The following is a 27,689-nucleotide window of genomic DNA, read 5'->3' as shown; positions in this document are numbered from 1 at the left end:
GCATTTGCTCACCTGAGAGGTGTCCAGAGCCTGACCCTTCGCAGGAACAAAATAAGAAAGTGCAGCAACCAAGCCTGTGGCAGAGAAGGCCTCTCTGTGTGAAATGCTGCGGGGCTGGGGGGTGGGGTTGGGAATGAGAGGACAAAACAGAAAAGAGAGAGGAGCACAGAGGACAGTCGTGGGAAGGGCCTGGCACACGCACTCCGGCCAGGAACCTGCATCACCCACAAATGGAACAGCCGTGCTGCCTGGCCGGGCAGAACAGACCCGGCCAGGGGTGTCTTGGGCTTTAAGACAAATCTAAGGCCATCCCTTACTATACCCTGGATACTGTGTCCCAGGGCTTCCCTGGTGGCCCAGGTGGTAAAGAGTCTGCCTATGATGCAAGAGACCCAGGTTCCATCCCTGGGTCAGGAAGATCCCTTGGAGAAGGAAACAGTAACCCACTCCGGTATTCTTGCCTGGAAAACCCCATGGACAGAGCCTGGCAGGCTACAGTCCCTGGGGTCGCATAGCATCAGACACGACTGAGCGACTAACACACACTGTGTCCAAGGAGGAGGTAGTGACCGGATCTGATCGTGGCTGCCACTTGTGGGGAGGCTAAAAACCACCTCTGCCTTCGACAGAGACCCCCTCATCGCCACCATCCCCTACAGTCCCTGAGCATCACTGGGGGGTGCCCTGCATGCCCTTCGGGGGCATCACTCTCTGCAAATCAGTATGAGCTTCGAGGCACGTATCTCCCGGAGAACGGGTTACCGTTCTTCACCGCCAGGGTGACATGGTCCTTGGCCCAAGAGGAGCTCCGGGAAGGAAAATGACAGACGGTTTTTAATTTGTTTCAAGTTTATGGAAGAGCTTTGCCGCAAGAAACATGAGAACTGGTCGGCCCACAGAGAAGTGGAGGTGGCACGTGCCCAGGTGAGGAGGGGTCCCAGGACCACCACCCCCCCAGTCACCATCTGGCCAGTTCCCACTGCCTCGGGCCACAGCAAGGATGTTGACAGTGACCGTTCCACTTTAAATGTCACCCTCCCAGCATCGCCCGCCCCTCTCCTGCTTTTTCTTCACAGCCCACGCAACCATCTAACACACTTTGCACTTGGCTTGTTGATTGTTTTGCCTCCTCGAAATGTAAGTGTCATGAGACCTGCTGGCGGGGGTTTTCTGTCCCCATGTGACTCATATGGGATCAACAGTACTTGGCACATACAGGACACAACAGTAAACATTTGTTGAGTGAACAGATAAAAGGAGGGGGATGTATGTACACCTCGAGTGAGACCCCGGTTTGTGACGTGACAACTGGTTCTTTTTATACTATATTGTTCTCTCCCAGTTGCAATGAGGGGGCAGGCTCTGGTCAGAAAACAGTTTCCAAGCAGGACTGTCTTCCAGAGTATTTTTCACTGGCTCCTAGTAGCCACTTTAACCAAATGCCTTGTTTTGGAAAGCTAACCCCTAAATGATTAGGTTAAAATAAAAAGGCCTCTCAAATTCTTAAAAATGAAAAGGCAGAAAATAGACTTTATTCCGAAAAAGACTTTTAAAAGATGTTAAAGAAAAGGACACGTTACGTTACTAATGCAAATGTTTTTCACCGTCTTGAGTTTTCCTTCTCCAAGGCGAGCACTCCAGCCAAGCTTTCGCGGATTGTGTTCAAAGCCCTTGGCCCATAGAAATCTGGCCTTGCTCATCTTCCCAAGGGGCCTCTCAAGTCTTCTGAGCCAGGCAGGAAGAAGTGTTACAAGGTAGGTGACTGCTGTGGGCCCACAGGGTTCCAGGCTGGCGCCCACTGGCATTTCCAGGGAGGACCCCCGTGCAGGGCTGTCAGCTGGTGTCCCAGCAGCGCGCAGGGATGGCTGAGCGAGTAAGCTCTCTGAAGACCAGATGTGACACCAGATGCCATCGTGTGTCCCCGGGAAGCAGCCGAGATGAAGCAGATCATCCTGGCCCTCCCAGGGCCACTCAACCCAGGGGCAGAGTCTGTGCCAAGCACCTCACCCTGGCCTGGAGGGGGGACCGCCTCCGGCACTTCCGGTCACCCCGCTCCAGGCCGTGGGGAGTGCGGCCCAGTGCACAGAGGGCCCTGAGCCTCTCAGGCCCCATCCAGAGCCCCACAGCCGCCCTGGCTGAGCAGGCCAGGCGGTCCTGAGGCCAGAGCCAGGCCCCAGTGGCTGGAGGAGCAGGTTCAGATGAAGGACCTGGCCAGAGTCACCATGTGATCCACACCACACGCCACGTCCACGGGCTCCCCAGGCATAGTCACCTGAAAAAGCAAGACCCAGCGCAGCATGAGGGGAGGTGGCCTGGCAGGGGCCCAACGAGGGCCTGACCTTGGCTCTGCCTCTGGGTCGGTGACGGAACCGCTCTGAGCCTCAGCCACCTTACCTGGAAATGGGGGGCTTAATGCACCTGGCAGGTCAACTGGGAAGGGCCATGCCAACTCCCCACCCAGTCAAGGGCAACACCCCCCACCCCCGAGAGGCTGCTCTGGGAACCTGCATGCGCCGTCCCAGGATGTAGACACCCCACAGAGGCTGCACCCCTGTGAGGGTGACTCCCCAGAGGTGGACACCTGCCCCAGGGGTCACCAGACAGCTCCCTGAATGGCTCCAGAAACCGTCCCGCCCTGTCCTGCCTGCGGGGCCGACTGTGGGAAGGAGTCCTGCCAGCCCAGTGTCTTCACCCGCTTCACCCATCAGCTCCAGGTCCGGGCAGGCTGCTCCCAAGTCCCGTGCACCCTGGCTGAGGGGTGCTGACTGCGTCTCAGAAGGGGCCAGAGGACTGGCTGGCGGCCCTGCCAACACTTCGTCACCAGGAGGGCCAACCCTCCAGGTGACGTGCAGACAACCCCGCGCAGGTGTGGAGGTTACGGCCTGGCCTGCTGGCCTTTCCATGGACACTCATCGTCCCGTAGCTCCACAGCTGGGCCCTGGAGAAGGACACACACACTCCACGGTGCCCACGACATAAGCGGGATCTCCAGGCCCACACAGCCCCCCAGTTCTCCAGAAGAAGGGCACTTGGCTTTCTCCTACTGTTGTCATATTATTATTGTTGTTGTTATTATTACTGTTATTGATTTGAATAGGTGACAGTCACATGGCTACCATATAAAATGACATTCAGTAGAAAAGAAAGGGATTATTGCCTCTGGATACCATCGCGTCATTGTCTGCCCTGCTCCCCACCTTCCCCTGGAACTGGAAACTACTTCTCACTGGTTTCTGCTCTTCCCCGAGATTCTGGGTGCAGAGAGCCGGTGGGGGTGCAGTGTCTCCTTAGACAGAGCTCCCGCCCTGGCTCCTCCTTGGCCTCTGCCGGACGCGGGTGCTGCTCTCCTGCCTGTACCCAAGTCCTGCCCGCCCTCCCCCCGGGCAGCAAAGTGACAGCTGGAGACGGCTCTGCCACAGCCTGCGGAGTTTACTGAGCTTCCGAGGGGACGGCCCCGGCCAGATGGCCTGGCCTTTTAAAAGCCCAGAGGCAGCAGTGTCCACGGTTCACAGACAAGTCCATTAAGGGCTCCGGGCTGCAAGGCAAACGGACGCTAGCACCAAGCTGTGCTGCCCGCCCTGCTCTAAACAAACGCCCTTAGCAAAACCTGTTACAGGAATCACTGAGCAAACACGCCGCGCTGCCCCCGGCTCAGCGCAAAGGCCCAGAGCTGCACAAAGTGTTCCGGAGAAAACATGCTGCCCGGGGTGACCAGCCAGGTGAGCTCCCAGCAACCTCCCCGGCCACGAGGGAGCCTCTATTGACCTTCCCTGGGGGAGGGCCACTCTCTGCGCTGACCTGCAGCCAAGTGGCTGCACTTAAGCACCTCTTGTCCTCGTTCCCCAAGGGCTGTGGCCCTCAGAGCCCAAAGCAGAGGGGACCACGTGGCCCTGGCTGACGCTGACCCTGGGAGCCTCTCTGGGGAGTAGCAGGCGGCTCCCCTGGAGACCGGCCCCTCAGCCTCTGAACTGAGTCCAAGAGACGGCTGCCCTCAGCCGTGTTCTATTTGTGTCCTCAAGGTTAAAAGAAGTTTCTATTTTAAACCAATTTATACTCCCACTATTGCAAAGGCCAACAGTTCCAGAAGCCGAACTGTATCTGGCCTGAGTAACTCTGAAAAGTGTGAGCAGAATTAGTGTAGGAGCAACTCTCTACACAAGGACAAGTTCCCACGACACATGCCCACCAGGTCAAGGACAGAGGACACACGCCCACCAGGTCAGGGACAGAGGAAGGCTGGACCAGCTGTGACCGGGCTGCCAGACTCGCCACGTCCCCACTCAGCTGTACCTGAAGACACCCTGCCCGGCACCCAGAGGTGGGGCCACACCCCAGAGGGGAGCCTGCGAGGAGGCTCGGCCCTGCAGCGCACCCTCCCCTGGGGTGTCAGAACCGCGGGGCCTGTGGCTCCCGAAGAGGCCAAGTAAGAAAGGAGCCCTGAAGGCAGAGGGTCCCCAGCCTGGGCTCCAACCAACCAGGGGGGCGCACAGCGTGGGGGAGGCACAGTCTGCAAAGGACCAAGCGCACATCGCAGCCCAGCCCAGCGGACGGCTGAGGGACTGGGAAGTCAGCGTTGATGGGCGCAGGCTGGGCGGACAGCCCCACCTTCACCGGCAGAGCGCCAGCACCTGGGCCAGCACCTCGCCCCCAGGATGGCCGTCACCCTTCTATAGAAAGTGAGAGCACCGCCTGGGCAGGGGTGCAGCCTGAGCCCAGGCCCGCGGGGCCGCTATTCGCAGAGGGTCTCCCTCTGCACGTGGCCTCTCCTTCACGGCAGGGGCGGAGGACCCAGCTCAGGCCCTCACAGAGGAGGGGGGCCTCAGTGACATCTCAAAGTCAGACACTGAATCCCAATCTGGGCTCCGCTTCTCACTAGGTGTGTGACCTTGAAGAGATCACCAACCCTCTCTGAGCACCAGCGTGGAGCAGGAAGACATCCTGGATGCTTCCAGAAGGAGAGGCTTGAATCAAGTGACTCAGACGTCACCTCCTGGGCCTGTGGACCATGAGAAAAGCCCCAGCTCTGGGCGTCTAAGAGTAACTAATTAGTACCACTATAGGAGCTACAAACACAGTTTTACTTTTTTTTTTCCCTTTTGTGGAATACTTTTTAAATGATATAACATATCCCCTGCTGAAGATGAGTAAGAAAATATAGTTTTTAAGGAATAAAAATGGCTTGCAATTGTTTTTTTAAGTGAGACAACAGAACAGACTGGAGAAAGGTCCAACTACTCAACATCAACTAACCTTTAAGGATTCCAACCAATCCAGCTGATCCAAAACCTGGCTCCTGTCTCCATCGCTCTCCCAGAGCCCCAGCCGCACATCCTGGAGCAGGCACAGACCTCAGCACCATCCTCCCACCCCAACCGAAAGGTGACAAGGGGGCGAAGGAGCTCCACAGAGGCCTGAGAGGAGACAGCATGTGGCCTGAGGGTGGCCGTCGCAGGAACAGACCGGAGCATCCCTGCCCTGACAGTGCGGGGGCCGGGAGCACGCCAGAGGGACGCTCGGGGGTCCAGCCCGAACAGCAAGGGGTCCACCCGCAGGCCTGGCGCCCCCTGCTCCGCCTCAGAGGCCAAGCCTGGCCCGGCCACTTCAGCAGTGAAGACATCCTCTGATGTCAAACCCGACTTCACGGCTCTAATTTAGAGGAAATGAAGGCACGTGGGAGCCCCAAGTCACAACGGTCATTCATTGAAAGGCCAGTTGCTTGGCCATTTCCCAAGCTGCCCCTGCAGAAGGAAGCCCTCTGGGTGGGGTCGGAGCTCCCGAAGGAAGAGTGGGATCCTGACTGCCCCACGCTCCCGCTCCCGGAGCTGCCGGCCACTGCCCGCTGCCGCAGTGCCTCTCCTCTCCCAGGCCGGGGTCCCCAGGGGACAGCAGGGCTGCACCACCAGTCTGGAACAACTCGGGGGTGCACTCATTTTATTCCCAAACAAGTTCAAAGCCTCCCTTCTGATCAGTGTCTCTTGGAGACTGCTCTGGAGGCAGGGCCAGCCGAGTTCACAGGAGCCAGGAGAGCCAGCAGCTAAGGGAAGGGCTGGGAGAAACAGCCGCTGAAATACCAAAGTGCCTCTAGACACTTTCTGTGGGTTTTTGACAGATAAATCTTCTTTTAAAAATGATCCTTCAAAACAAACATTTAGGCACACATGCACACACGCACACACACACACAAGCATGCATGCACACGAGCGCCTGCTTCTCTAGAGACCATCTCCGGAAGGGAAGGATGAAACCAGAAGCTGCCTCTGGGACAGGAGATGGGAGGCTTATTTTTCATAATACATTTTGTACCAGGTCCATATGTTCTGTACTCAAAAGAATAAATAGCCTTGTTTGGAAGAACTTGAAGAACTGACTTAGTAAACAACATGAAGATAAACTACAACTTAAGAAGGAATCTTTCCCTTTAATTTTGAAATGAGCCTTTTTGTATAATTGCACCCTCCCCCTGAGAAGAGCCTTTATGTTTCAGTCTGGTGGCTGTGGTAAGGCACTCTAAATATTAAACATCCTGCTTTCTTTTAAATTCGCTGTAAAACATTCCTCCCCACGGGCCTCAGTAAACAGCTCCTGGCATGTCAGCTCCTTCATCCCGACCCCCTCCCTCGTGGAGAGCCGGGACGCGGCCTGCAGCTCACTCCTCCCCGCGGCACCCTAGGGACAGCATGAGACCGGAACCCCGGGAACCCAGTCTGGCCCGGCTGCCGCGCCTGGTGTCAGCTCCGCAGGCACACCCTCAGGCCGCCGGCCCAGCCTTACCCTCCATGGGAAGTACTGGTCTTCCAGGCGACCGATTCCCAGGCACCCTCGGATGTTCTTGCCCCACACAAACAGCTCTCCTCGGTCTGCAAAGAAAGAACAACGGTGGCTTGGTTGGGGCTTAGGCCAACAGCAAGTCTCCAAGAGGAGGAAGGGTCTCGAGAACAGGCCTTCTAGAACCCAGTACAAAAAGATCAATGTTAACCTTCAATTTCTCCCCGGCTTTATTAATGCTTGCTTTTGAAGGGACAAGTAAACAGTACCATCCCCAAACCAAACACGTGTCCCAGCCCAGATTCACACAGCGTCCTTCTCAGGGGAGATGAGCACATGCCCGGAGGTGGGCCCAGGGGCTCCTACACACACAGCCCCCTCTGCTCAGCCCTTGCGGACACCCCCCATCGCCCAGCTGTGTGACCCTGCCATCCACAATCCTGAGATCTCGGCAGCCTCAAATCCTGGTCACACCCTGACAGAGTGAGAAGTAGGATAATCTGTCGTTCCTTGTCTGGTCTCAGAAGCATTTGGTCAAGTGACACGCGGTGGCGGGGTGCCTCTCTGGGCTGGGTCTCCGTCTGCGTGCTAGGAGCTGGGTCGGCATGGGGACCAACAGGTACGTTCCTGTCCTCGTCCGGGTGGAGCCAGTCCAACAGCGAAAAATACATAATCCAACAAATGCATGATTTCCAACTGTAACAAGTGCCACGAAGGAAGAGGACAGGCAGGGCGCTGTAGGGACAGGCCAGGACACTGAAGCCAGACTGGGGCTCTGGGAACCCCAGCCTCCAGGACGAACCCCCAGACGGGAAGGGCCCTCGGTCCAGACGTCCTCCCGCACCAGCCTGGGGCGTCCTCGGCGCAGAGGCCCCATTCCCCAGCCCCAGCAGGCAGAAGGCTCTGGTCGTGGGAAGAAGGAAGGACACGCAGGAGCTGGGACTGATGAAACAACCCGGCTGACACGGCAAAGGGCCCTTCGGTGGCACACGCCGCAGCCCTCCGCTCTGCCTGCTCTCCGTGGTCTTCCACCCAAGAGGGTACCTCAGGGTACACCAACTCCAACTGCCAGATGGCCGCAGGCAAACGCCAGGCCCAGCGACAGGGGAGACATCCAGGCCCCGGGGCTCCCTCTACTGAGGAACAGTCACTGGGAGGGTGGCTGTTGGGTTCTGGGGGAAACCTAAGTAGGACTTCATTTCCGTGTGACCCACATGGCCATGTGGCAGAACAGCAGACAAAGGAATCTACCTTAGTTGTAGGTGAAGGCTGTGTGTGAATTTTGAAGTTCGTGACTTTGCACACAGTTTGAGCCTTAAACATTTGAGAAATTACAGATAATCGTTACCTCTAGAATTCACCCATACTGACTCTTCTTTGCCACATCAAAACAGCTTTAAAACGCTCATATGACACACACATTTGCAGATGGAGGTGGCTGACTCTGCATGGGGAGTGGTGAGGGTTCACCCCAGGTAGCCCTGCTGCCACTGGGGTGCCTCAGTGCACAGTCAGACAACACTGCACCCACCAGCAGGGCAGCTGCCGCTGCCTCAGAACCCTCAAACCTGAAATGCAGACCATGACTGAGGTGGTGAGGACTCTGGAACCTCTAGAGGGTGCTTATCTGGAGTGATCCTCACATTAGCATGAGGCCAGAGAACAGATGAGGGTGACCCCAAACTGGCTGTCCCAGCCCAGATGTTTTAAAAAGAAAATAACTACTTGCCACGAGATGAAAAGGTCTTTATAAATTGCAAAGAGAAAGTGAACTTATAATACTTAAAAGGCATAAAATGAAATCTATTTAGTTCAGTCTTACTTTTCAAGTCAACTAAAGAGGAGCAAATTGACCCAACAGCCGCGGTGGTGGGATGAGGGCTGTAATCAAGAAGCGCAGACATGCTGGAGGGTCTGCAGGGTAACTGGATAGCTCATGGCTTTGTAACTGGGCAGACCTCGGAGAAGCTTCCATTTCCGCCTCCCCTTTGATCACTCTCCCCCAGCACTTTGGAGAAACCGGGCACATCCACCTCCTCGAAACCACAAGACTGTGTGATACATGCGCCTCCTGCGTTCCAGGCTGGGTGAGGGGTGGGCGTGGCCAGGGGACCAGGAGGAAGCCCCGCGCAGTCACTTCCTGCTCGCCCACCACGGATGTCGCCAAACCCCGACTTGTTTCCCCCTGGCCCACTCCAGGGTCCCCTCTCCCGACCACCGACTATGTCCTCTTGAGAAACACTGTAACGTTAGCCTAACCACAAACCAGATGAACCGAAAACAAACCTCCGGGATGCAAAGGAGACACACATTACACAACCTCAAGCCAAACAACTTCTGGATCAGCCGCGCTCTTTAATTATCCACACAAGGGCGCCACTCTGCTGGATGGAAGGAAACCGAGAGCGGCCCACGGCCTGGGGCTGAACCCGAGAGGCAGAGGCCCGGCCAGGCCTTGGGGCCGCACGGGCTTGGTCACTTACTGGTGAGGGCGGCGAAGTGGCTGAGTCCGCAGCGAATGCGGGAAACCTGGACTCCCGGGTTGAACTCTGTCAGGCCAAAGAGAGTGGGTGGAATCATTTCTGGAAGAGCGGTTTCCAAGAGGTTTGGTCCCTTCCCAAGAATTCCGTAGCCCCAGACGAAAACATGTCCTTCTCCTGGATTACAGTAAAAACAACGGTCAGGAAGTCAAACCAGGCACAGCCCTCCCTCTCAAGAAATTCAAACCACACCACCAAGATGTGTTACATCTACATGCATTTTTTTCCTTTTTTCTTTTCCCTCTTCTTGCTTGGCAAGAACATGTTGAGATAGATACTTAAATTAATGTTTCTTTTTTCCTCTTTCAAATTCGTGCTTGTGGAGGATGTCTAGCCAGCTAACCAATCTCAGAACACAAACATCCCACATCTTGAGGGTGCTGGACGGGGCTACTCCATAAATCACCCACAGACCCCACGTGAGCACAGGGGAGCCTTAGAAGGACAGTTTTTCCCGACACAGAGCAGGAGACCGCGCCAAGTACCCACACGACTCCTGGCCAGATTCTAAAACTCGCAATGACTTTCAGGTTATAAAAAGTTTAACACTGATCAGTGGTCCCAGATGCGTAATCCCAGGACGCGTGGCTCTCAGGATCCGGACCCTAGGCCTCTTCTCCTGTGTGCCCGTGGGTTCTCGGCACAGTCTCTCTGGAGAAGGCAGGGCTGGAGTCTTTGGCCCAGGCTCAGGGAGAGGGAGCAAGCAAGCCAGAGGTCTGCGATACTCAGTTCTACGTTCTACGCTGGCTTTGCTGAAGTATAAATCACAGCTGTCAGCCTTCTGTCAAGAACGTCAGTCACCCTCCCCCTCTGTGGACTGAACTCTAACTAGATCTTCCCACAGGCCCACTGCCCACGCTGAGGGCCAGACCCAGTGGCCACCAGCCCTTCTGCACCCATCCCACCCGCAGCTTCCCAGCGAACAGCCCGCAAGAGGGGCTCACCGTTTAATACCGCACAGCCTGTCCCCCCACACGCAGCCTGCTTCACCCGCCCCACTCCTGAGAAGGGCAAGCACCGGGGGACGTTCACCTGCATCAGAGAAAGGGGCCACACCGTTAGGAAGACAAACCAGCAAGAACTTGGCAACACTGTTTCACGTACAGGGTAGGTTAAGTCCCAGTTCATTCATCCCTCCCCTAGATAATCCCGAACACTGTACAGGGGCCGGGCGTCTAACAGGACACAGGGGAGATGAGGGAGCAAGAGACCCAGCCCTGCTCTCGGAGCGTAGTCCAGTGGAGGAGGCAGACGTCAGCCAAGACGAACGCACGACGAACCTGCGCTGAGCGCAGTGAAGGGGAGCACCAGAGTCTCGGGGCGCGTGTCAGGAGAGCAGGCAGGGGGAAGCAGACAGGGGAGAAGGAAATCCCAGGTTGGGCAGGTGGGAGTGCAGAGGGGGCGAGGCACGCGTGGCACGCTCAGGAGTTTCAGCAGCTCAGGGTGGCCACAGCCGGGAACGAGGGGGAGTATTTGCAAGATGCTGGTGGACAGAAGGGAAACCAGACCACGTGGGATGGTGGCTGACCGCGGTAAGAATCTGGTCTCTACCCTGAGCATAACGGGGAGGCAGTACGGGTTCCAAGTGAGAGAGGGATGTGACTTTGAGAGGGGAAGGTGAGTGGACGTGGGTAACGACAGAGAAGGGCCAGGGTGGAGGGATGAGCACGGATTCACTCCAGGATGTTCTGAACCTGCAGTGCCTAGAGACGGCCAAGTGGCCTACTTAGCCTTCCAGCAGGCTTTGGTCTTGGCGCCTCTACTGAGGAGTGACTTTGGAAAGATGGATGTTAAGTGCTTCAGTGACAGGCATGGGTCTTTTCAGAGTCATGGGCAGATGGAGACAGCTGGAGGATAACGACCCCTAAGCTGACTAAAGGGGCTTACTGATCTTAGATGGCGCGAGGCTGCTGGCCGGGCCTGGCGTCCACTACTCGGCTCACATGGCTCCTCTGCCCGACGGGGCTCTGGCACATGGCCCTCAGCAAAGGCTGAGAAACGCTCCAGCAAAGAGCCGTGGAAACGCATCACTGCTGTCCCCGACAGGGGGAGGCTCAGGCCACATACAGGATCAGGGCTGTGGTGGGCTGCTTCCAAACAAGTGACCTGTCTCCTGCAGGTCACACCGTGTGCTGTCTGCACCCTCCTGTGTCGGGGGCCGGGCTGGTGACTTGCTTCCACAGAACAGAACTCCAGCAAACATGAAGGGAAGCCACTGCCGGGATGAACTTGTAGAGCGCTGGCTTCTGTCTCACTGACATGCTCACTCACCCTCTTGTTTGCTTGCTCGGCTGAAGCCAGCTGCCGTACTGGGAGCCGCCATGTGGAGAGGCCTGCATGGCAAGGAGCCGAGGAAGGCTCAGTCAAGCGCTCTGAGCTGGCCAAGCACCAGCGAGGACCTGGGGCCCCAGGGCCAGCAGTCCTTGGGGACCTGCACCCTGCTGCGAACCAGCAGCGTGGGCCCAAAGGCAGAGCCTCCCCAAGGTGAACCCCAAGAAAGAGACTCAGAGCCAAAGACCCAGCCAAGCCACCCCTAGGCTTCTGACTCACAAAAACTGAGAGAGAATAAATATGGGTTGTTTTAAGCCATTACATGGTAGGGTCATTTGTTACGCAGCACAGGTAACAATGACATGACCCTAGACCCGTCCCCACAGAAAGGCCATGCAGACACTGATCTCAGGCCTTGGTATCAGGAAGCCCAGTCCTTCTCCTGAATACTTTATTTGCAGTTTATCTTATGGAAACAATGAATCATTAAATGACCACGTTTTCTGGGACTTCTCTGGTGGTACAGTGGCTAAGACTCTGAGCTTCCAACTCCGGGGGGCCCGGGTTCAATCCCTGGTCAGGGAACTAGATCCTACATGCCACAACTAAGATCTGACACAACCAAATGAATAAATAAAAATAAACACATTAAAGTAATAAATGACAACCCTTTTCTTCTGTTTTGGCTACTAGAAAGTTCAGAGCCAAATCTGCAGCCACTTCTAGCCACTGTGTCAGACCACAGAGAACCAATTATTTTCATCTGATCAGCTGACCTTTATCCCTCTGTGCATATTTCTTTACCTATTAACATATATTTAAAACTCTTCTGTATGTTGTCAGAAGCTTGATGATATTAATTTAAGTCCTTATCACTTAGAGACACATACTGATTTATAGATATAAAGTCTAGGATTTGCTTCAAAATAACGTAGGACACAGAAGTAGATGGAATTACAGATGCAACAGAACAGGCCATTAGGTGTCTGGGGCTTTTTGCAGAGGAGGGTGCTGCTGCTGCTGCTGCTGCTGCTGCTGCTGCTAAGTCGCTTCAGTCGTGTCCGACTCTGTGCGGCCCCATAGACGGCAGCCCATCAGGCTCCGCCATCCCTGGGATTCTCCAGGCAAGAATACCGGAGTGGGTTGCCATTTCCTTCTCCAGTGCATGAAAGGGAAAAGTGAAAGTGAAGTCGCTCAGTCGTGTCTGACTCTTAGCGACCCCATGGACTGTAGCCTACCAGGCTCCTCCGTCCATGGGATTTTCCAGGCAAGAGTACTGGAGTGGGGTGCCATTGCCTTCTCCGGCAGAGGAGGGTGGGGGAGGGTTAATGAAATTGTTCTGGAATTAGGTACTAGTGACAGTTACAGAACCTTGTGAATATACTAAAACCCACTACATCATACAATTTAAAACAGTAAATTATCTATTTTTTTAAACGGGTCATTAGTTTGTAATTATTGAATATGGGTAATGGCTACATAGAGATTAATTATGCAGTACGGTCTACTTTTTGCTTATATTTGGAACTTTCGTTAATAAAATGTTTAAAACCCTACTGCGCTGTACTGACGGTGGCCCCCTGCGGTGAAGGTGGGGTCGTGATGGGGAGACACCACGGGCCAGGCACCAGGCTCTACTGCATGACCTGGGGGCCGCATGGCGTCTTCATCAAGGTGCACACCTCGGACCTGTGTGCTTGGGGGCGCAGACGCTGGGCGGCAGCAAAAGGCCCACTGGGACGCCGCAGGAACGTGTGTAAACAGCCTCACTTCCCCTTTCTGAATGGGACAGGGCACACAGACAGACCTCAACTACTGCTCTAAGCCAGGACTAGCTTATCGAAGTATTGATAATGATGGCTTTTGAACCTAAGCTTTCTTTCTAGGCTCCAAAGAAATCGTCAAGCGCTCGGCCCCTTGAAGAGGCAGCCTCAGCTCAGGTGAGGCCTACACAGCAGTCTGTACATCTCCCCCTGGTGAAGGACCTCTTCTACATGTCCTGAACACTATTTCCAAGCCCCCAGCCCTGGGCTGCCAGTGACCGCGTACCTGTGTGGAGTCGGTGACAGAAGCCAGCTGCAGGTACTCAGAGTTGCCCCAGCCAAAGAGGCCGCCGTCAGCCGACACAGCCAGGCAGCAGTCCCCGTAGGTGGCCACCTGGACGACGTTCGCTCCGGCCAGGTCTCCGCCCAGCTTAGTGGGCGTGCTGGTGACATTGTAGTGACCCAGGCCTGACACGATGGAAAACTGTGTTACTCAAACACTTGCATTGACTTACTATGTGCCAAACACAGTTTTAAGCAGTTTGCAAAGATCCACTCAGAATCCTATCAGTTCCCTCTACACGCCGTACAGCTTCCTGTTCCATGTTCTCTAAGAGGAAAAAACATCATAGTGATTGTTTACATGTAAAACCCTTGATATTTTCTAAGTCTGATTCAAATTAGAAACCTTTTCAAGATGAAACGCCACCACACAATGAGCCTCCAGACTTTGTATATAATATACAGGCACAACTCGTTCTCTTGCATTTTGCAGATACTGCACTGTTAAGAAATTGAAGGTTTGTGGCAACCCTGTATTGTCAGGTGATGGTTAATATTTTGGAGGCAGTATTTTTTTAATTAAGATATGTACATTTTTTTTTTTTAGACATAATACTATCGCACACTTAATAGACTACAGTATAAACATAACTTCTATATGCACTGGGAAACCAAAGTTACAACAAGCAATTCCTGAGGCACTGCTGGGCTTGGGAGAAAATAAGGGAAATTTCTAAGAGCCCATGCCATGTCAATCCCCACGCCATCCCCCCAAAACAACAAATAGAAACTGGCAAACTGGTGTGGTAAACAGTGAGCCGAGGAAAAGACAGGGCTTGCCAGGAGGGCAAATGTCACTATCAGCTCAGCGATGGGGGGCAATCCCTTGGGCAGCAGATGAGGGAGACCCCCAAACCACAGAGCCCTGCTTATACTAGGTTTCCTCCAAGGGGCCCAAGGCAGTGTCAGACTGGCAACACCCGCCGGCAACAGGCAACGCGAAACCTATATATCATCTTTTGTATACACCAAATATGATCTATATACTAAAAAAGATTTTTTTAAATTAACTCAAAACGTTGAAGGGTTATGAAAGAAACTGGATACTGATATAGAAACTGCTCTAGACCCGATGGTCAGATGGTTGTCACTGAAGAGACAACCTCAAGTAAAGGTCTACAGGATGAAAGGGAGAGTGAAGAAGAGCATGCCAGGCTACGGGAACAGCATGTGCAAAGGCATGTGGCAGAAGAGGAGGGAGGCTCCCGATCAGGGTGCAGGGGGCCCACGGGGCTGGACTCAGAGCCTGGCGAGCAAGGGCAGTGAGGCCACATGACAGCGGCGCTTCTGGAGTGGCACCAGGAAACTAAACCACGGTTCTCTCCACACTGGGACTTTCACCTCATTCCTTGGTCTATGCTGTCAAAAATGTATCAATTTCATTCTTTTTATAAAAAGCTGATTTTTAAAAGTTACTCACACCAATATTTGAAAAAATGAAAAGGAAGCTTCAACTTTGCAGATACTAAAGAAATGCACACTTGAAAAACTGGCACCAGGATTAAATTAGGACACTTAAACTGACAATAATCCCTGCTAGAGGGGTGATGATTAAATCAGTACTTCTGTGCGCTGCTGACAGCAGTATAAGCCATTTCCAACAGTGAAACTTTTGGAAAGCCATGTAACAACATATCCTGAAAACAATAAAAATATTCTAATCCTCTGACTCACGCCTGGGAAATTTATGCCAGGGCAACAATCCAAATGAAGGGAAAAGCTAGACATGTATATATGACAAATGTCATATCTGCAATGGCTACTGCACCCCCCCCCCACCAAAGTATTCCTCCTGACTGCAGGATAATGAGTAGCTACCTGATAAAATAACTAAATGATTAATTTACCTTATAGTACATGAATTGGATGCTCTATCATACAAATATTAAAAACTGTAACTGTAAATTATACCAACGTGGGAAAATGTTTCCTGTAAATTTAATGATAAAACAGGCATATAAAAATCACACCTCTGCTATGAGTACCATAAACGATGTTCACATATGAACAAGGACTGGGAGAAAACATGAGTCAAGGGACAAAGATGATGTGGTGAGGTGGCAGGATGATAGAGGATTTACACAGGGTTTAAATCTTAAATTTAAGGTCCTCCCTTCAGACAAACGTCGAACACAGAAGGGAGGATAAAGCTCCTCTCTCATTCCTCTCTCCCTTAATCACGTTCTTCTCAAATCAGGTGAAGTCGCGCTCCCGTCAGGGGGCATTTGTCTCTGAGAAGACTCAGGCTTGTATGGTGGGGCAGCCCCAGTCCTCTGTCCAATCCAGGGCGCTGGGGGTGAGGGGAAAGAGGGGGCACAGGCGGGAAGGGACAGGGGAGGGAAGAGCCGGATGGAGGCAGCTGCGCCACCCCCTGGGCAGGGGGCGGGGGGGGGGACACTACCTGTCTGCCCGTCCGCACCCCATCCACAAGAATACACTTCTCCTTTATCCGTCAGGAACAGACTGTGGTCCTGACCACAGGCGACCTACCACACAAACGGAGGCGAGATGACTGGTGAGAAGGAATCCTTACAGCCCCGCTGTCCTGGCCCAAGTGCCCAAAGCCAGGTACCACTGCCCACCAGTCCAGAGTGCCCCAGGGGCCGGGCACGCCCCACTCCACAGCCAACTCTTTCTCAATCCAGCACAGCCCAGCTTGTGTCTCCCGCTCCCCTGAAACTGCTCTGGCTAAAAACAAAACGGTGCCCGGTGTCCTAAGGAGCGAACCCAAGCGCCCCTCCACTCCACTCCACTCCACCCAAGGAACCACGCCCTCCTCCAGAAGCCCTTCTCGCCTTCCAGTCCGCCCCCAGTAGGAGTAACAGTTCTCCTGGTGCTCTTATAAGTGCTTTCTGTATACACTTATTTACACAGCTAAGTATCTACCATGTGCCAGGCACTGTACCATGGATGAGAATAAAATGGACAGCAGGATAAAGCAGCCTGGAACGCAGAGCTCGAATTACACTCTGATACTGCTGGTATATAACCTGTCTCTCCCCAGAGTGTTACTCACCCTCCCCAATTTTTATTAAACTTTGTATCCCCACACGCTGGTGTAAGCCCTGACCTAGAATAGGCTGGCAATAATACTTACTAAAATCATTTATTAATTCAGAAAATCGCCGTAACAGCTTGTCATCAGCTCACCCAACTTTCACCCTTTCAAAATCACCTCCGGGTGGGGGGTTGGGGGGCAAGACCAGTGGTCCTCAGCCCCCATCTCTTACCTGGACCACCTGTCCATCGAAGTCCTGCATCCTATGAACTCTGTGACTTTCACTACAACCAGGAGAAATTTGGGGAGAAGCATGGTCAGCACTGGGTGATTCTGGCCCCTCTCGTCACCCCAACCGGTGGCCCCCACATGCATATGGTAATGTTAGAGATACTCTCAGGGTCAAATATGACGAAGAGGTAGGTCTGGGCATGAAAGTAAAACAAAACAAAATCCTCTGGTGACTTTAATATGCTGCAGACTTCTGAATGTTATTTAGATCTACCAGCATAATGTGAGGAGCTAGAGGGAAATTTTTTTAAAGACTAGAGGAGTTTTTAAGTTAATTTGTCCAGTGAAAGCAACAAATGAAATCAAAGACATTCCCGCAACAGACGGCTCAGGCGCCCTCCCTCCCACCCACACTGGAATGATGCTCTCCACGTCGTCCGGGGACCTCCCACTGCATTTTACGACTCTGGAGGTCTCTCACATCTCACAAGATGTTTAACACTGGACACAACCTAGGCAAGGGGTAGCGCTTTTGGGAACTCACCTGTAAATTTCATTTTCAATCACCTTTCTTCCACACTGCCCGTAAGAATTGTTCCCCAAGCTGAAGACTAAAGGATAAAGCGCCAATCAAATCAGCTCTGCAGGGTCCTGGAATCCTCAAACATCAGGACCGGGAGGAGGGTCTCACATGTGGTCCTAGTCCGACCACTCACCCCAGCTGCCACTCAGCTTCCTTCTCCAACATTCTCAGCCTCTGCAGGTGCCCCCACAAGCGTGCTGGGGTCCAGGTTGGCCACACAGCCCAGGCCACTGTTGCCATGCCTTCTGCCTCCCCGCCTGGGTCCTGGGGGTGCTTCTCAGGAATGCCACATGATAAGGTGAGCACATCCCATGAAAGGAAGGCCTCAGCACCCCCATTCCCTGGACCTGTCACTAGGCTGCCCTCAATGCCAAATCTCCCCCTAAAAGAGCTCCTAACACCACCTTCACCATTTCTTACAAAGCACACTGAGCCATAAAAGTGAAATTTGAAAACTTCAGTCAAGCTGACCTTCCCCCGGAAACAACCAACTTCTGAAGAGGCCCGGGGGCGAGCCAGGAGCTTGGACTAGGGAAACCCCCCCACCCCACCCTGCATGGAAGAAGTGTCAGCAAACAGGCTGCTTTCAGTATAAGAGAAAAAACCGTCAGCACACACACGGTCCGACACACACACTCCAACACACACACACGGTCCGACACACACACTCCAACACACACACACAGCCTGGCTTGGTGGCTCCAGGGCTAAGGAGAAGTAGGTCATGATACGGCGTGTGCTGTCATGTTTATAAATACAGATAGAGATTTTCCAAGAACCACAGAGGGCAGAGAACATGAAAGAGTTGCCAAGGTCAGCTCCACACAGCTCTCTTGAGCCATCCCACTGACTTGTTCGGGAAATGCCAACAGCTTCACTAACTAGATGGGGTTCAACCCAACGAGCCCCTTCAGGCCCAACTGCGGGAAAGCGGTCCCCACTCTCCCATGCCCCTGGAACAGGTCCATCACCTCCTTCACCATCTGTCAGGACGAGCGAGTGGGCTCTACCACAGGAGACCTGCAGCACCCGCGTCTCCTGAGGCCTGTCCAGCGGCAGCGGCACGGGTGAGGGCTCCAACACGTACTCATAGCCCCTCGCTGAAACGAGAACGACCAGGTGTACACATGTTACACTTCCCGGGAGAGAGAGCTGAGACGAGAACTCCGGCCCTACTCCCTGCCCCCGGCGTCCATCACACGATGAGTTACTGTAAAGCATACTTAGTCCTATTAAAGAAATCTCTTCCCATGTCATTTAAAACCTGCTGGATTTTTTTGGGCCACAATGCACAGCCTGAAGAATATTAGCTCCCAGACCAGGGATCGAACCCACACCCCCTACGGTGGTAGTGTGGAATCTTAACTGCTACACCACCAGGGAAGTCCCACCTTCTGTATTTTTAAGGAAAGGAAAAGCACTTTACTCCTGCAACCCCCATTAGAATTCATCAGTAGATTGAAGAATAGCATATATAGTATGATATCACTTAGAGTAAAACTAAAAAGAATACACAGATGCATGTGCTTCCTTCCAGATGCACAAAATCGCTCTAGGAGGATAAACTGGAAACTGCTGACATATACTGTCTTCAGGGAGAAAAGCTGTGTGGCTTGGAGGACAGAGGGGGAAAGCAGACTTGTCACTATATATTCAACTGTGCCTTTAGGATTGTGAAGTATGTGACTATGCTATCTATTCAAAAAAGAAAATTTTAATATTTAAATAAGCAAGAAAGGGAGCAAAAGTGTTTTAGAAGGAACCCCAAAGAAGAATCTTATTGTTCTTTATAATCCTACTGGAGAAGCCAGATTGGTCTATATTGGGAATTCTCCCTGGTGGCTCAGACAGTAAAGAATCTGCCTGGAATGCAGGAGATTCCTGGGTCAGGAAGATCCCCTGGAGGAGGAAATGGCACTCCACTCCAGTATTCTTACCTGGAGAATTCCATGGATAGAGGAGCCTGAGGCTACAGTCCATGGGGGTCACAAAGAGGGGGACATGACTGAGGTATAACACTTTCACTACAGTAGGTTTTAAACGATGAGCTTCTGATTATTTGTAACAGAGGCTGGAGTTAAGAAGATCTGCAAATGTCCTGGTTCTCAACCACTCATGACCCCTCTCTTTTCTCCTATGAACCCCACATTTAAAAACATTTCATTTACCAAATATATGGTGTTACTATCATACATGCCTGTTGGTACTCACTTGTGATTGATTAATTTTCAAACAGAGCTTTTGATCAGCATGGAATAATTGTAATTTGTCACAAGAAGATGATGTAATTCTAAGCTAAACCAAAGGCACTAGACAATGCTGTTAGTTTATCAGCCTCATTAACTGCAAAAATACTGTGTTTTAAAATACTAAAAACTTCACATCTCCTGTTACTATATTCACTGACCCCTAAAGGGCCTGGGAAGCAGCAACGACATAACATTTGAAGGGAATCTGAAGTGTTACAGCTCTCTGGGAATCTGGCTCCACTTCCAACTACCAATTGACAGGAAATAAAGAGGACAGCGGATCACATCAAACAGCACCACGGGGATGCAATCAGCAAACTCCAGACTGGACACTTCTACAGGACAATCGCCATGACTTTTTCAATAAATAAATATCAAGGAGAAAAAGACACACACAAACTCAAAAGACTTTCAAAAGTCTTAACTAATCAATGTTTGGCCTTTATCTGGACCTTGATTCAAGTAAATTTTTTAAAATATAAACCTAATGATATTCATGAGATAATTGGCAATTTAAACACTAGGGGGGGTTCCCTGGTGGTCAGGATTTGGTACTTTCACTGCTGTGAAAGTTTAATTACCCAGGGTTTAATCTCTGGTCAGATAACTGAGATCCTGCAAGCCAAGCAGCACAGCCATAAAAAAAATAAAATAAACACTGAATATCTGATCATGTAAAATGACTATATTGCTAATTATTTTGGGGTGTGATAATGATATCTTTTTTTTTTAAAGAATCCTTAATTTTTTTAGCTATATACTGAAATATTTATAAAAAAAGCAATAATATTAGGATTTGCTTCAAACTTGTTGACGGCGATGGTGGAGGCTGAATAAAACACGACTGGAGTGAGCTGATGACTGCCGGACCTGGTGGCAGTCCATTGGGTGCACTAGACTCTTCTGGTCCATTTCCATGTATAGTAAAGGGCATAAAAAATGTAATGTGGTATCTTCCAACTAATAAAGACTTCAGTACTAATTTGTAAAAGACTCCTGATATAAAATTAAGTGAAGAAAGGCAGAAAACAAAACATATGCTGTAATCAAAATTAATTTTTAAATATATTTGCATATGAATCAAGGAATAGGAAAAAGGGGGGAGGAGGCTTATCCAGTATATTTCTGGGTAATTACCCCTTTATTTTTTAAAAAAATGCTTCTTATTGTACTTATAATTGATTTACTACTGTCTACTTGTAAAATGTCATTATAAATAATTAACGTTTTTACAATTCAAGTTTCAAATACCTGGAATCAAACCTCCACCTTAAAGATTTCATTGAATTTTTCCCCTATGTAGGCACTGCAGAATATTTCAAGTGATCTCCAAGCTAGGGAAAAAAGGGTCATCTCTTTGGGGCCAAAAAGAACACCTTTACTCATCAGCAAGTGCTCCTTTGCCTAAAGGTTCAATGTTATTACCAAACAGGCTGAAAAATAATCTGGTCCAGATGGTTTCAAACAACACTTTAAAGACTCCATCTATTTTGTTGCTATGGTTTGGTTTATGAAACCATATTCTTAAAAATCAAAGAGTGCCTTTTCAGACCACCCACAGCAGAGAGAAACCAAGGTAAGAATACTTACTTTTATCTTTCCGGCTCCTGTGAAATCCAAGCTGGGAATCTTTGTTGAGCCCCATACCCCAAACTTTCGTAATATCCTTGGTTTTAGAGGACAGCAACGTGAATCCATATCCACAGGCGGCAGATGAAATCTGAAAGGAAAAAAAAAAAATTCCCATAAAGCATTGACTGATATGGGACATAAGTTTTCCCAGGAATAAATCACAGGTTGTTTATCCATTTCAAGAACCAACACTATTACTATAGCAACTAACACTTACTGGAGGTTTACCATATGTTAAGGGCTTGATATGCACAACCTCACTTAATCTTCAGTCACCCAGTGGTCTAGGTATCAAATGATCCCCATTCACCAAGACATAGTCTTGCATAGTAAACTTGAAGACTATCTTAGTTTTAGTTTGAATCTTGGCAAGATCAAAGGGTTGACCACTGGCAGACCTTTCAGTTCAGTTCAGTCGTTCAGTTCTGTCCGACTCTTTGCGACCCCAAAGAGTCGCAGCACGCCAGGCCTCCCTGTCCATCACCAACTCCCGAAGTTTACCCAAACCCATATCCATCGAGTCAGTGATGCCATCCAGCCATCTCATCCTCTGTCATCCCCTTCTCCTCCTGCCCTCAATCCTTCCCAGAATTAGGGTCTTTTCCAATGAGTCGACTCTTCACATGAGGTGGCCAAAGTATTGGAGTTTCAGCTTCAACATCAGTCCTTCCAATGAACACCCAGGACTGATCTCCTTTAGGATGGATGGGTAGACCTTTACCAGCTGTGTAACCTGAGACAGACTACTTAACTTCTCTGTGTCTCTTTCCCTATGTGCAAAATAGTTAATAATAGTGTCTCTCCTATAATAGTTAGGAGTAGTTGTGAAGACTAAATGAGTTAATATAGTTAAAACTCTTAAGAGTAAACAGTATCTAGCTTAATGTCAGAGCTATATAATGCGCTTACTATTATTATTAAGGGTAGTAATAGTAGTATTTGGTATATAAGAAAATCAAACCTCCTAGGGATTAGGTAACTTGCCTAAGCTGTCTGATTGCGGAGTGACTGCTATTAATCCTTATGCTACACTGTTATGGTCTCAAACCATCACTTCCATGAAGAAGACGTAGTTATCACGGCTACCATGAATATAACACATTGACTGACTCCCACCTTCACAGATCAGATAAGGAAACTGAGTCTTCAGTGGGGCTGGAAACAAACCAAAGGCAGCCTGGCTTTAAGGTCAACTCCCTTTCCACAATACCCAGAGTGGCCTGAGACAATCGTGGCTTACACTTGATCCCCTGAAGTTCACTCTCAAGCAAATGAGAACAAATTACATGGTCACCCTAATGTTCCTCCACTATCTCTTGGCTGTTTATAGTTTACCAAAGGCCTCTGATCTCAGAGACTACATACAAATCTAACCTAATCCTGATGAAAATGCTAGCTTACCATGATAATGAACAAACATGAGTTTTGTTTTGTTTTTAAATTTTTTAACTCCAGCATATCTTGAAGAAAGCGAGCTAAATATTTCTTTTAAATTTGATGACCTGTTTAATCGAGTTATCCAAAAGTTATAGATCCCTCCTTCTGCCGTGTGACATTTTCTCTCATAACATTCACGTGGAACATACACAGGTGCACCATCACATTAGTAGAAACAAAAAAAATCTCAGTTCTCTGGTCTCTTGGAACAGCTCCACCTTCAAGGAAATGACCCACTGGGGAGGCAGGAGACAACCCCTGACCACACAGCAGGAAACACAGAAAACTGAGTTCCGAAGCTGATGCCCAGCACACTATATGATTACTCTCATCTGTTTATTCAACATTCAACAAGTATTTGGGAAGCACCTGCTATATTATTAAATCTGCCAGTATGTGAAAAGGCTTTGAACGATACCTGACACAGAGTCAGCATTAAGCAATGTTTGTTATAATAAGTCCCAGAAGGGGACTTTCCAACTCTGGTGGTGTGAAGAGGTTAGCTAACCCTTCCCCCCCAAAACAAGCATGAAACTGGAGAAAACTGCAAAAAAACAAACCACAATCATTTCAGGGCTCCAGAAGTCAATCAAAGGCAAACAAAGTAAGAAATTACTCACAAAGGGCTGCTAGACCTACAGGCAAGAACACCAGGGTTTGTACACTTCTTGTCCTGAGTTGCTCCAGCTAACCCAGCTCAGTCGGCACAGAAGTTAGAGAAGGGCAGCGCTGACGGTGAAAACCATCAGTTTTGTTGCTTAGACAGACTTAATTCGGGGTAAAGGGTGAAAACTCGTGCCCCACAGCAAATTCAGCAGGAAGCAAACAAGGAAGATTCACAATTCTGTGAGTCTGAGGTTGCAATCCTGACTGGGGTAAGAGGAGATGCAGACCAGCCAGAAATGTAATGGGCAGGTCCCAGAAACGAGAGTCACAGAAAGCTCTTCACATCTGCATGGCTGACAGGGAAACTGCACAAGGAGCTCCCAGTGGGAAGAAAAGCTGAGGCTGACTTGAGATCAGTTTGAACTTTGAATGTGACCCCCAACCCACACACAGAATCAAAGGTGGAGAGCAGAAAACTTATTAGCTCAAGGTGTCTGAGCACAGCCTCTGCCCAAATCACTCGCAAACCCCAAGAAGTCTGACTTAAAAAAAAAAAAAAGACAGTTGGGGGAGGAGGGTGGTACAAACAAAAACACAAGCAATGTCAGCAGCCACACACAGCAGAGGAGACTGACTTCCTAGATTACAGAAAAGTTAGTTGCTGTTGTTTAGTCGCTAAGTCTGTCCAGCTCTGTGGCGACCCCATGGACTGTAAACTCCTCTGTCCCTGGGATTTCCCAAGAAAGAATACTGGAGTGGGTAGCCATTTCCTCCTCCAGGGGATCTTCTGGACTGCATCTCCTGCATTGGCAGGCACATTCTTTCCCACTGAGCCACAAGGGAAGACCACATACCATATGCAAAAATTAACTCAAATGACTGGCTCACAGACCAAAACAAGAACTCAAACTATGAAGATCCTAGACAAAAACATAGGAAAATTATTTTTGCAATCTTGGGATGGGCGAAGACTTCTTCAGTTCAGGTCAGTTCAGTCGCACAGTCGTGTCCAACTCTTTGCGACCCCATGAATCACAGCACACCAGGCCTCCCTGTCCATCACCAACTCTCGGAGTTTATCCAAACCCATGTCCATCGAGTCGGTGATGCCATCCAACCATCTCATACTCTGTCGTCCCCTCCTCCTCCTGCCCCCAATCCTTCCCAGCATTAGGGTCTTTTCCAATGAGTCAACTCTTCGCATAAGGTGGCCAAAGTATTGGAGTTTCAGCTTCAACATCAGTCCTTCCAATGAACACCCAGGACTGATCTCCTTTAGGATGGACTGGTTGGATCTTCTTGCAGTCCAAGGGACTGTCTTCTCCAACACCACAGTTCAAAAGCATCAATTCTTTGGCGCTCAGCTTTCTTTATACTCCAGCTCTCACTTTCATACATGACCACTGGAAAAACCATAGCCTTGACTAGATGGACCTTTGTTGGCAAAGTAACGTCTCTGCTTTTAAATATGCTATATAGGTTGGCCATAACCTTCCCTCCAAGGAGTAAGCGTATTTTAATTTCATGGCTGCAATCACCATCAGCAGTGATTTTGGAGCCCAAAAAAATAAAGTCTGACACTGTTTCCACTGTTTCCCCATCTATTTCCCATGAAGTGATGGGCAGATGTCATGATCTTAGTTTTCTGAACATTGAGCTTTAAGCCAACTTTTTCACTCTCCTCTTTCACTTTCATCAAGAGGCTCTTTAGTTCTTCCTCACTTTGTACCATAAGTTGGTGTCATCTGCATATCTGAGGTTATTGATATTTCTCCCAGCGATCTTGATTCCAGCTTGTGTTTCTTCCAGCCCAGCATTTCTCATGATGTACTCTGCATATAAGTTAGATATACCAAATGTCTGATCCACACCAGAAAACCTCATCAACTGAACTTCATTCAAATTAAAAACTTTTGCTTCCGGAAGAACACTATTAAAATAAAAAGAAAATCAAAGACTGGCAGAAAATATGTGCACATATCATATATGTGATAAAGGATCTACAACCAGAACACATAAATAACTCTCACAACTCAATATTAAGAAGTCAAACAACCTTTCACTGAAGCTTAATCCCTGTTTCTCTGGTGCTCCCCATTTAGGGCAAAAGATCGTTTGTTATCCTTGACAGTGAAGTCAGAAGCCAAACTGGTCAAATCTGCTTCTTTTCCACCACCTACAAAGATGTCCACAACCCCGCCAAGCAAAAACCTATCCTAAACATCCATTTTTGCTTTTCTAGATATTGGCTGCCACAATAAGGCGCCCTCCGGGAGCTGTTCTTTGCTGTATCTTTTCAAGTCTGAGTCAACTCAGGGGCCTCCTGTGTGTTTAGATCTTTCATCCTCGCTCTCATTCCTGTTAATACTCCTATTAACATTTCCTTTCCTAGCTACTGCTATTCACCGACTCCAGCCGGCCCACATTTTCTCAGACCTTTTGAAGTCCTATTTCCTATCAGCAGAACTTCTGGAGTCTGGCCCGAGGGCGAATCCCTAAGTACAGAACACCTACCAACTGTGGGGCAGTGGGCCGGTGTCTTAACCTCTCTGAGCCTCCCTTTCCTCTCCTGTAACTGTGGCAACGACCCCGGCTCACCGGGTGTCGCGCGAGTGACGCGAGCCGGACACAATACCTGGCACCTTTCGACCACTCCGTAAATTCTGGCAGGGCCCTAACGCCTTCCCCGCCTGGGGCCCGCTCGAGGGTCGTTCTCCCCGAAGTCTGTCCACCCAACGTCGCCAACCCTCCAAGAGGGTCTCAGGAGGAACGGCGAAGACTAGAGAGCGGCACCGAGGGAGGGAGGGACGAAGCCGCAGTCCTCACCTTTTGGTCCAGCTCCAGGCGGTAGGGCACGGCCTGAATCCTGCGGCGCGGCCGCGAGCCGGCGCGGGGCTGAGGTCCGGAGCCGGGCAGCACGAAAGTGGGCACGCCCAGCGCCCCGGAGAAGCTGAAACCCCACACGAAGATTCTGTCGGCGCGAGTCGCACGCTCGCCCACGTACTGGAACACAGGCGCATCCGCCTCGGCCTCCGCCGCCTCGCGTCGGCTCCGCGAGCGTCTGGCCGCTGTCCAGTGTCCGCGGCTCGGCCCCAGCCCACTCAGCCGGCGCCCCAGCCGAGCGCCCGCCGCCAGCGCCGCCACCGCCGCCACCGCCATCCTCCGTTTCACGCCTTCTCAACTCCTGGGCGCCGCCATATTGGTGACCCTTGACCTTACGCCCCGGCGGAAGAGCCTGCGGCCTCGTTTACTATTGGCTGAAAGCAAAGACCTTGAGGGCAGCCAATGGCTGAGGGCGGTGGGAGGGCTGGGCTGGGCTGGGCTAAGCAGAAGCTGGTATCCCCCATCCTGAGATCCTGGGGGATCGGTCGTGGCCCGACTTAGTGCGCACCCTTTCTCCGGGCTCCGGAAGCCACCCTGAACTCACTCACCTTCCCGCACAGCGCACGTCTGCTGAGCACCTTCCCGCTCCTGGCGAGCCCTTTCATCTTACAAAGGCCCTTTGCTTTTTTGGCAATCAGCAGAAGTAAAATATTAGGGGTTGCCCGCCCTGCACGACTCCAGCCTAGTGCTCCCCCCATCCACTGTCCCTGTCGTTTCTTACCTGGCCCGTCGCCCGTGCTCCCGCTTGCACGCCGCTCAGTCCGTGCTCCAGCCACAGAGAGTTCCCGTCTCCTTGCCCCCTCAGCCCATCACTCCACTAAAGTCAAGTGGTCCCACTTGTAATTTCTGAATCCCAGGGACGTTTCAGTGTCCGACTCTATGGGACCCCACGGGCTGTGGCCCACCAGGCTTCTCTGTCCATGGGATTCTCCAGGCAGGAATACTGGAGCGGATTGCCATGCCCTCCTCCTGGGGATCTTCCCCATCCAGGGATTGAACCTGGGTCTCCTGCATTGCAGGCGGACTCTTTACCATCTGAGACACAAGGGAAGCCTCCCAATTTTAGCTGCTACTGCTGCTAAGTCGCTTCAGTCCTGTCCGATTCTGTGCGACCCCATAGATGGCAGCCCACCAGGCTCCCCCGTCCCTGGGATTCTCCAGGCAAGAACACGAGTGAGTTGCCATTTCCTTCTCCAATGCATGACAGTGAAAAGTGAAAGTGAAGTCGCTCAGTCGTGTCCGACTCTTAGCGACCCCATGGACTGCAGCCTACCAGGCTCCTCCGTCCATGGGATTTCCCAGGCAAATTTTAGCTGAGGTTTTTTAATTCAACACCACCTCACTGGAATTAGATGGGCAAGGATTTTATTAGAGGAAATATCTCTGTAA

General features: G+C 51.0%; 1 protein-coding gene and 2 long non-coding RNA genes across 17 annotated transcripts; 2 read left to right on the top strand and 1 right to left on the bottom strand.

Annotated features, from left to right (window-relative positions):
• The first annotated feature begins 1,279 nt into the window (after window positions 1-1,279).
• Window positions 1,280-5,175, top strand: LOC145532600 (uncharacterized). Its single transcript, XR_014073418.1, has 2 exons — window positions 1,280-3,719; window positions 4,877-5,175. It is a non-coding gene; the product is annotated as an uncharacterized LOC145532600 (long non-coding RNA).
• On the bottom strand, window positions 1,504-26,641 carry RCC1L (RCC1 like). 15 transcript variants are annotated; one of them, XR_014073384.1, is made up of 12 exons: window positions 26,244-26,641; window positions 21,333-21,462; window positions 18,465-18,593; window positions 17,455-17,521; window positions 16,912-16,963; window positions 16,083-16,167; window positions 13,626-13,807; window positions 11,193-11,638; window positions 10,250-10,337; window positions 9,249-9,422; window positions 6,772-6,857; window positions 1,504-2,272 (listed from the first exon to the last, which is right to left on the bottom strand). XR_014073384.1 is itself a non-coding variant. In XM_081558035.1 (11 exons), the coding sequence occupies exons 1-11, from the start codon at window positions 26,574-26,576 to the stop codon at window positions 2,004-2,006; spliced, it is 1,461 nt and encodes a 486-aa protein (XP_081414161.1). In that variant the 5' UTR covers window positions 26,577-26,641; the 3' UTR covers window positions 1,504-2,003. The 15 variants fall into 15 exon arrangements, 10 of the variants coding, with proteins under 10 accessions (XP_081414161.1, XP_081414163.1, XP_081414166.1 ...); XR_014073385.1 differs by having other exon boundaries at window positions 9,249-9,314; XR_014073383.1 differs by having other exon boundaries at window positions 11,577-11,638.
• Window positions 9,245-15,350, top strand: LOC145532595 (uncharacterized). Its single transcript, XR_014073413.1, has 2 exons — window positions 9,245-10,412; window positions 13,463-15,350. It is a non-coding gene; the product is annotated as an uncharacterized LOC145532595 (long non-coding RNA).
• Window positions 26,642-27,689: the final 1,048 nt, after the last annotated feature.

The sequence above is a fragment of the Giraffa tippelskirchi genome, chromosome 13 (assembly GCF_054371585.1).
Source record: "Giraffa tippelskirchi isolate mGirTip1 chromosome 13, T2T-mGirTip1v1.2.pri, whole genome shotgun sequence".
In the NCBI taxonomy this organism is placed as follows: Eukaryota; Metazoa; Chordata; class Mammalia; order Artiodactyla; family Giraffidae; genus Giraffa; species Giraffa tippelskirchi.
Note: the sequence above shows the minus strand (reverse complement) of the source record. Positions and strands in the feature narration are given on the sequence as shown.